The sequence below is a fragment of the Humulus lupulus genome, chromosome 2 (assembly GCF_963169125.1).
Source record: "Humulus lupulus chromosome 2, drHumLupu1.1, whole genome shotgun sequence".
Taxonomy (NCBI): domain Eukaryota; kingdom Viridiplantae; phylum Streptophyta; class Magnoliopsida; order Rosales; family Cannabaceae; genus Humulus; species Humulus lupulus.
This window is the reverse complement of record NC_084794.1, coordinates 284,404,247-284,412,740: the sequence shown is the minus strand read 5'-3', so window position 1 is coordinate 284,412,740 and position 8,494 is coordinate 284,404,247. Positions and strand designations below refer to the sequence as shown.

Sequence of the window (8,494 nt, the reverse complement as noted above, 5' to 3'; positions counted from 1 at the left end):
AAAACTCCTAAAATAATTTTATTAATTTTCTAGCTAAGAAAAATAATTTATTGATTATCTTGCCAATTCACGTAAAAAAATATCTATACTTATAAAATTGTATCTCTTGTAATTTCCCATCAAATAAGTTCCTTTTTAAACTAAGTTGATTTTTTCTTCCAATATATTTATATGTTAACCAAATTTAAGAGTAAGTTTTTAAAATTAGAATTTTATAGGAAAAAAAAAGTAACGACCGATATAATTTGGAGTATTTTTTTTTACGGGGAATATAATTATAAAGAAAATACTGAAAGTGAAATTTAGAAATATCATTACATAAAAAGATTTTTGTTTTTGTTTAATTGTATCTTTCGTAATTAGATATTTAATCCCAACTGTAGGAATCTCTATTAAGCGAATAAGAACAGGACACGTGTACTATGCGACTAGCTGACAACGACTTTATTTCTTTATTAAAAAAATAGACAAGGAAAGACATTAAACTCGGGTTTTTATAGATTTCCGCACATTTTTTATGACCCAAAAGTGGCGGACCTCCACCGACAGATCTTATCCACTCTTTTCCAAATTCAAATATCATAAGACCATTCTACCCTCCCATTTTGGTTGAAGAATCTGATCCAACGCATAAAATACCTAAGCCCAGGGCTATTTTCGTCATTTCCATCGCAGATATTCAAAACACCTTGCACGTGCAGGGACAGAAATGTAATCTCACACCAACTGCTTGTCCTAAATTTGTATTCTACGTATGAACTTTCCCTTTTTCCCTCTGTTTTTTTTATAAAAGAAAAAATCTAGTGGGAAGAGACCTCAAAACACAAAACACATTTTTCTGTTTATCAATCGAAACTGTTTTCTCTGATCTGATCAAACGGTCTTCTTATACTGTAAGTATAAAATTTTCCTGTTTTTTGGAATTTCGGAACCTATACATATATATTGTATATATAAATTTGTCTACTTTTAAGAACAATTTATATTAGTTTGTTTGTTCTAAGATTAACAGAGAAATTTGTATAGAAATTATTCATTTTTTTTGAAGAAAATTTGAGATTGTTGAAAGAAAGAATTGGGTATAGTTTTAAGGGTGTAATTGTTGAGAATATGAGTAGCAGCAGCTGTATTGGAATTCATTCAATGAAGCCTTGTTGTAGAATTCTAGCTGGTTGTAAAAGTCGTTCCCTTTTTGGGTTTTCTTCGCCCAAATTGAAAGATTCCATTATTGAAAATTCATCGAGATCGGCCCCCGGAGGCCGATTCGGTGGCTCTAATTCTCAAATTGTAGGCTACATACGTGTCACTGATCAGAACCGGAGGGCTTTTACTGATTCCGGTTCAAATTGGGGTCAGTCTAGGGTTTTTAGGAGGAATTTTCTTGGGATTACAGGCAATAAGTTTAGTGGAAGTAGTAGTAGTGGTTGTAGAAGAAGGAGGAGGGTTTTAGTTGTAAGAAATGTAGCATCGGATTTTCGAAACCATTCAACATCTTCTTCTTCTTCTTCTTCGGTGGAAGCTAATGTTAATGAAAAAAGCTTTGAAAGGATTTACATTCAAGGTGGTTTGAATGTGAAGCCTTTGGTGATTGATCGAATTGAGCCAGGTTCTAGTGACGTGATTCAGAAAGAGAAAGAGTCTTCTAGGGTTGATGATGAGGTTAATGACTTGAATGTGGATGTAGATAGTTCTAAAGGTTTTAAAGAGACTAAGTTTGAGAGAGAGGTGTCTGAGAGTGAAAAAGAGGGGTGGAAGTTGCTTTGGGATTCAGTTGTCACTTATTGTGGGAATCCTGTGGGAACTGTAGCTGCAAATGATCCGGCCGACAACCAACCTCTCAATTATGATCAAGTATTTATTCGCGATTTCGTCCCATCAGCACTTGCTTTTTTGCTCAAGGGAGAATCTGAGATTGTGAAGAATTTTTTGCTTCACACTTTGCAATTACAAGTATGTGGATGGCTCTTTCTCATTTGTTTACTTATTTCGGTACCTTGTGTTCAATTATTTTGGTGTTGCTGTTGTTTAAGAGGTGCTACTAGTGCTTATGTCTTTATCATTTCTTAGAGTTGGGAAAAGACTGTGGACTGCCATAGCCCTGGGCAAGGGCTGATGCCCGCAAGCTTTAAAGTTCGAACTATACCTCTTGATGGAAGTGATGAAAAATTTGAGGAAGTTCTGGATCCGGATTTTGGTGAATCAGCAATTGGTCGTGTTGCGCCTGTTGATTCTGGTATGTGTTCGTTACCAATCTTCAATGCTGCACTTATTTAGCTGCTAATACACAGATATTAGTAGACTTTGCAGCAGTTGATAACTGAAATTGCATATCACCAATAAGGGAACCTAAACTTTATTTCCATCATTTTGATAGGGTTATGGTGGATTATTTTGCTGAGGGCATATGGAAAAATCACAGGGGACTATTCATTGCAAGAGAGGGTTGATGTCCAGACAGGTATAAGATTGATTCTTAACCTGTGTTTGACTGATGGCTTTGACATGTTTCCCACTCTCTTAGTCACGGATGGTTCCTGCATGATTGATAGGCGGATGGGGATTCATGGGCATCCTCTAGAAATTCAGGTATGTTGAAACAATGAGCTTGTTGAGTCTTTACTTTTTCATTTCAATGAATAGTGTTCTTATCTTAATTGGTTATATTGTTATGTTTAGTTTAAGTGTGCTTAAAAGGAACTTGTTTTACAGGCTTTGTTCTACTCAGCTCTGCGATGCTCTCGTGAGATGCTTATTGTGAATGATAATACTAAAAATTTAGTGGCTGCAGTCAATAATCGACTCAGTGCGCTCTCGTTTCACATCAGAGAATACTATTGGGTTGATATGAAGAAGATCAATGAGATTTATCGTTACAACACCGAGGAGTATTCCACAGATGCTATCAACAAGTTCAATATCTATCCAGATCAAATTCCTTCATGGCTAGTTGATTGGATTCCTGAAGATGGTGGCTACCTTATTGGCAATCTTCAGCCTGCTCATATGGACTTCAGGTTCTTCACACTGGGAAATCTTTGGTCTATTGTTTCATCCTTGGGTACCCAAAAACAGAACGAGGGCATTTTAAATTTGATTGAGAACAAATGGGATGATCTTGTGGCACAAATGCCTCTCAAGATTTGCTACCCTGCAATGGAGAGTGAAGAATGGCGTATAGTCACTGGCGCTGACCCAAAGAATACGTGAGTATCTTTTAAGGTTTACTTACGTTTCACAGATGTTATGCTTCGTTGCTCGATCAACCGGCCTTGTTTCTTTTAGTGGTTTAATATATGTGATTGTATTAGTTTTTCAATAAATGATAAAATATTCTTTGCTTGCAGCCCGTGGTCATATCACAATGGTGGGTCTTGGCCTACACTCCTGTGGCAGGTAAGGGCATTTTTGTCTTTTTAAATTTCCAATTTTTAAAATGCTTTAGTGTAAATTGTTACGTTGATATAAGTATTTATCTGATTTGTTCAATTGCCATTTTTAAATGTTAGTTTACATTGGCGTGCATCAAAATGGGGAGGCCAGAATTAGCACGAAAGGCAGTTGATTTGGCAGAGGATAGACTAGCTGAGGATCAGTGGCCTGAATACTATGACACAAGAAGTGGAAGATTCATAGGCAAACAAGCTCGGCTTCGCCAAACATGGACAATTGCTGGTTTTCTAGCCTCAAAAATGCTTCTGGAGAACCCAGAGAAGGCAGCATTGTTGTTTTGGGATGAAGATTATGACTTACTTGAGAGTTGTGTCTGCGGACTTAACAAAACCAGTCGAAGGAAGTGTTCACGCTTCGGTTCCAGATCTCAGAATCTGCTGTAATGTCACCACCTTAGCTGCTGTGTAGTATGACAAAAAAGACACATTAATTTCTTAGTTTCTTACTTTCTAGTATTAAGCTGACCAAGCTGCCAATATGAATGTAAAATATGTATTCCGCATTATAATTGCTTAGTTACTTGCCGATTGCATTTAGAAGGCTACATTTTAGATAAGCCTTCTAACTCATTTGTTTGGATTATTCCCAATTGGGATTGGAATTGTAAGCCTTGTAGCCCAATGACATAGTTTCACTTTCATATTCATAAATAAATGTACTTTACTTTTTTACGATATCAACTGATGTTTATAAACATGTGGGGTTTTGGGAAATGTCTCAACACAAGTTCATGGACCATTTTGGTCATATGAATATACAAATTGGTACAGTTATGGGTTGTGATATTTGTCGATATATCAATGTGTTTTATCAGAAACGTAAGGTACTTTGTAAAATCTTAACAGAATTTGTCCATGAAAGAGCTCGACCACTAACTCGGTGTACAAACAAGATTTCCCATATCTACTTACAGATTCCACTCGGATATCTCCATGTGAAGAGCAAAAATCTTTAGGCAAAATATTAAAAAACATTAACAAAATACCCTACAAGGAACTGAACCAAACCCTCCAATAAAAACAACATAAACATTAATAACTATAACATAATATCAGGCTATATTATTATAAAGAGGCTTGATGATCTTTGCCTATTTTAAAGAGATTAAGTCTACTATCCCCAAGGCGTAAAGAGTATGTAGTCCTCTTATATTCAGCCCAAGTGAATGGCCTATATAGACGAGGCTTCTCGGCTGTGACCATTTCTTTTGGAGCACTAACACAAGCATTTAGGGGTGGAGCCGCAAAGAAAGCCATTGACATTCTAGTCCTGTTATACGAGTTGTTATTGGATACCAAAGCTCTATGTCTCACACTCATAAATCTTCCATTTGTCAAGGCCTAAAAAAAACACACACACACACAACATGCATAGTGTTATTAAAAGTCAGTAAGTACTCACAGACATTAAAAAAAACACACATACACAACATAGAACATAGTGTTATTAAAAGTAAGTACTCACACACACATTCATCTATTCAATAATGGGGGGGTTAAAATATTTGAAGCATGTAACCAAATATAGCAAACATAAAACTGTTTATGTATATATTTGGTCCGAAAGGATAGTTAGTCATCCAATCTAAAAATCCCAGTTCCCAACAAAAAGAAAAAAAGCATGGTTCCAATTGGTTAGAAGAATCAAAAGTGGGGTCACTTTTTGCTTACCCCATCAAAGCCCTCAAGTCAGTTTATGAGCAGTGACTACTCCTCACTTTTCACATTGATTTCAGTCAGTTCCAACCCTTATCTCCCTAACTATACATCTCCCATGTCACCTTTTTTAGGACTGTTATGATTACTACCGAGACACAATGAGAGAAAAAGAAGAGAAAGAGAAGAAGAAGAGTACCTGTAACACGTCACCCACATTAACCCAAAAGGCCAAGGGGTCAGGTGGGACCGGGACCCACACCTTATCCTCTAGAGAAATCTGAAGACCACCCACATCGTTTGATCTCAAAAGAGTCAAGATCTGAGGGTCAGAATGCTCCCCAAACCCCACTTTATAGCGATCACAAGTGGCCATAGGTGATGACCTGTTCATGTCCTTAGAGCCATAGTCGTTGTTGTTGCTGTTGCTGCTAGGGTAGTGATTGAGCCTGAATAGGGAGTCATTGTCAGAGTCCTTGATGAGTCTACTGAAGAGCTTTGTGTCTGACACACTAAGCCCATTAGCCATCAGATCCAATATCTCACATGCCAATCCCTTAACTGCTTCAATGTACCAACTCACTGCAGAGCTGTCATTTTACAAATACACAAACACAAAAATTATTATATACACACATACACATCTACATACATAGAACTGTGTAGTCAGTGACATAGTACGTTTTTACTATATGCTCCCATGACCATCCATTTTGCTGAGTACCCTTCTCTACATATTTTGAGTGAAGTAGAGCTGGAGAGGAGAGAGGTGGGTCTCTCTTTTATTAAGATTTTCTAACGATGGTAGTATATCACGATCACATTTACATTTTTTTATTAAAAAAAAAAAATCAGTATATTTATTTATTCAGTTGTGATTTGATTGGACCTTGTTGATTTAACACTGACTAGTCATTCAGATTCTCAATCTGTTTATGTGACAGTACGTTGTACTGGCTTCAGCCCTACCAGATGACTACTTTCTAAGTTTATATTTGATTAAACAAATGAAAAATAACCAAATATCTACACATAGCTTAAATGAAATAAAATAAGATCAGGGGGGGATGTTTTTTGAAAACATAATCATAATAATAATAATAGTATTTTGAAAAAGACATTCGTGGACGAGAATATTGAGTCTCTTCTCAGATGCACTGCTATATAATTGCATAATATCACTAGTACTATATGGAGTTAGTAAATGTGCCACTTATTTATAAATTTTATATGCTCTTAAACAAGTTTAGTGAAATGACTTGTTTGATTAATGAGATCTTTGTTTGTACATATATATGTTTTCATATCACTGCTATTTCCATGCAAAAACCAAATCAAACTTCTACGCTTAAAAATTATTCTTAGTGTTTTCGTACACAACAAATTTCACTGTATACAATGTTACAAATCAATAGTACAGTAGAAGAAAATTCTTGAAAAAATAAGGTTCCAACATACCAACACAAATATACTATTCTATTTCAATTGAACCAAGCACATGAAATTGAGTCCATGATTATTTGAAAAAAGGTTTGAATTTTAATTTCATCGGAATTTGAACTGCATGCACCGATCGATCACAATCAATTTGTCAAAAAGTACTACATTCTACTCTAACATACAGGGTCAGTATATTTGCACGTACATAAAGCTTATACATCTAACATAGTATATAACTATAGCTACACAATCACAAGTACATAACTAAATAGTTTCAATGGAAAGATGTTAAGCACTATAGAGACCGATATACATATATATATATAATATTCCAAACCAATAATTATATATGTAGAGGAAGGTAAAAGTAAAACATGCAAAAAATTACAAAACATGAAGAGCATCATCAACTATAGAATAGATATACATGTATAGAAGGGTAGTACATATATATATATATAAATGGAAAAGAATAGATATTTATAGTTATTACCTGAATTTAGTAGGGTTATTATTGGAGATGGTATTGGAATAATGAGCAATGGAGTTAGGGTTGGTGTTAAGGAGAATGTACTCAACCTCACCCATATCTCCATTAAAGCCAATGGTCTTGCATCCATAGCCATAAGGGTTAGCGGGGCCAGCTTGTTTTTTTTGGGCCTCTGGTTTGGAAAAGAAACTAAGGCTTTCTTCCTCCATTTTTGATATAACATCATGTGGGACACCATGGTTTATAATCTTAAAGAAACCAAACTCTTCACAAGCCTTAACTATTTGCCTACTAACTTCTTTTCTTTCTCCCAAAAGATCAATGGTTGGAAGCTCAATATTGGCATCGATTTTCTCTCCTCGGAGAATTGGGTTTGGAGTGGCTAATACCATTGTAGTTGAAGTAGTAGTACTACTACTAGTAGTAGCTGTGTGTTTGGCTAGAGAGAAAGTGAGAGGGAAACTTGGTGAGAAAATGAGGGTAACTTGTTGGTGTTGCGGTGGGGAGTTTTGAGGAGTGGGTGATGATGGGGTATATATGCTCGAGAAGAAGAAAGAGAAAGAGAGAATCTATGTGAAGGGATTGGATTATAAATATTATTACATTAATATATTAATTTATAAGACTTTTCTTTTAAAAAAATTAATTATATATACATTGAAGTGATAGGAATCGTAGACTTTTGGGTAAAGTACAACTAGCATTTAAGAATAGCGGATTGCTGTCTTACAAGAGCATTGACTATTTTTTCATTGACTTGAATTTTCCAACCAGTCTCACTTTATATGTTTCATTAATATTCTCTTTATATTATATTAATTGTATTAACCTTATTATTCTCAATTAACTCATCCAATATATTCTATGCTTCATCTCCAAGTAACCACCGTAAATTTTCACATCTACTCACTTAACCCTCCATAGTAATTTCCACATCCACCACGGCGGCTCAACATATTTTTATGACTTTTTAAGGCCTTTTGAAAGTTAAAACCTTATTTGTAAATCTAAAAAAAAAGATTAAAAAAATTAAATTTTTACCTAATCTGTCTCATTGACAATGCCTTGGTTTTATTATATAGTTTTATAATAAAAAAGGCAACTAGAAAAGTGCATACACACAAATATAACAACCTTATTATACAATATTTATATATATATAACACCTTTATAGACCATTGGCCAAGAGTGCTGACCTCTAATGTGAAGAGTGGTGTAAGTTTCTGGATTTGGGTTTCCACGTAGAGAATCAAATTTATAGGCTTTAGTTGATGAGAGTACACATCTTTCAAGATACCAACTTTACTTCCCATCTCAATAAACATTGGCCCATTTTCCCTAACACGCCCTCTAAACAAGATACATATAAACATATGTATATATATGTGTATATGTATATGATATGATATGGTCCAACACAAATGACCCAATAATTGATCAACCCTTGAAGTAAATATAC

The 8,494-nt window shown here is 35.1% G+C and overlaps 2 protein-coding genes across 2 annotated transcripts; one reads left to right on the top strand and one right to left on the bottom strand.

Moving 5' to 3' along the window:
• Positions 1–792: 792 nt before the first annotated feature.
• Positions 793–4,126, top strand: LOC133819586 (alkaline/neutral invertase A, mitochondrial). Its single transcript, XM_062252868.1, has 6 exons — positions 793–1,950; positions 2,068–2,233; positions 2,375–2,586; positions 2,710–3,203; positions 3,345–3,393; positions 3,507–4,126. Exons 1-6 carry the CDS (start codon positions 1,111–1,113, stop codon positions 3,831–3,833), a joined length of 2,088 nt encoding a protein of 695 aa, XP_062108852.1. The 5' UTR covers positions 793–1,110; the 3' UTR covers positions 3,834–4,126.
• Positions 4,127–4,447: 321 nt separating this feature from the next.
• LOC133819587 (gibberellin 2-beta-dioxygenase 2-like) lies at positions 4,448–7,520 on the bottom strand. The gene is made up of 3 exons (XM_062252869.1): positions 7,039–7,520; positions 5,305–5,695; positions 4,448–4,790 (listed from the first exon to the last, which is right to left on the bottom strand). The coding sequence occupies exons 1-3, from the start codon at positions 7,425–7,427 to the stop codon at positions 4,515–4,517; spliced, it is 1,056 nt and encodes a 351-aa protein (XP_062108853.1). The 5' UTR covers positions 7,428–7,520; the 3' UTR covers positions 4,448–4,514.
• Positions 7,521–8,494: the final 974 nt, after the last annotated feature.

Bases quoted from the DNA above. Each gene is read 5' to 3' on its own strand.
- LOC133819586 (XM_062252868.1), top strand. From the start codon at position 1,111: ATGAGTAGCAGCAGCTGTATTGGAATTCATTCAATGAAGCCTTGTTGT. The intron at 3,204-3,344 runs GTGAGTATCTTT...CTTTGCTTGCAG, and splicing joins GGCGCTGACCCAAAGAATAC to CCCGTGGTCATATCACAATG. The intron at 3,394-3,506 runs GTAAGGGCATTT...TTTAAATGTTAG, and splicing joins GGCCTACACTCCTGTGGCAG to TTTACATTGGCGTGCATCAA.
- LOC133819587 (XM_062252869.1), bottom strand. From the start codon at position 7,427: ATGGTATTAGCCACTCCAAACCCAATTCTCCGAGGAGAGAAAATCGAT. The intron at 5,696-7,038 runs GTAATAACTATA...GTAAAATGACAG, and splicing joins AATAACCCTACTAAATTCAG to CTCTGCAGTGAGTTGGTACA. The intron at 4,791-5,304 runs GTACTCTTCTTC...TGTTTTTTTTAG, and splicing joins ATGTGGGTGACGTGTTACAG to GCCTTGACAAATGGAAGATT.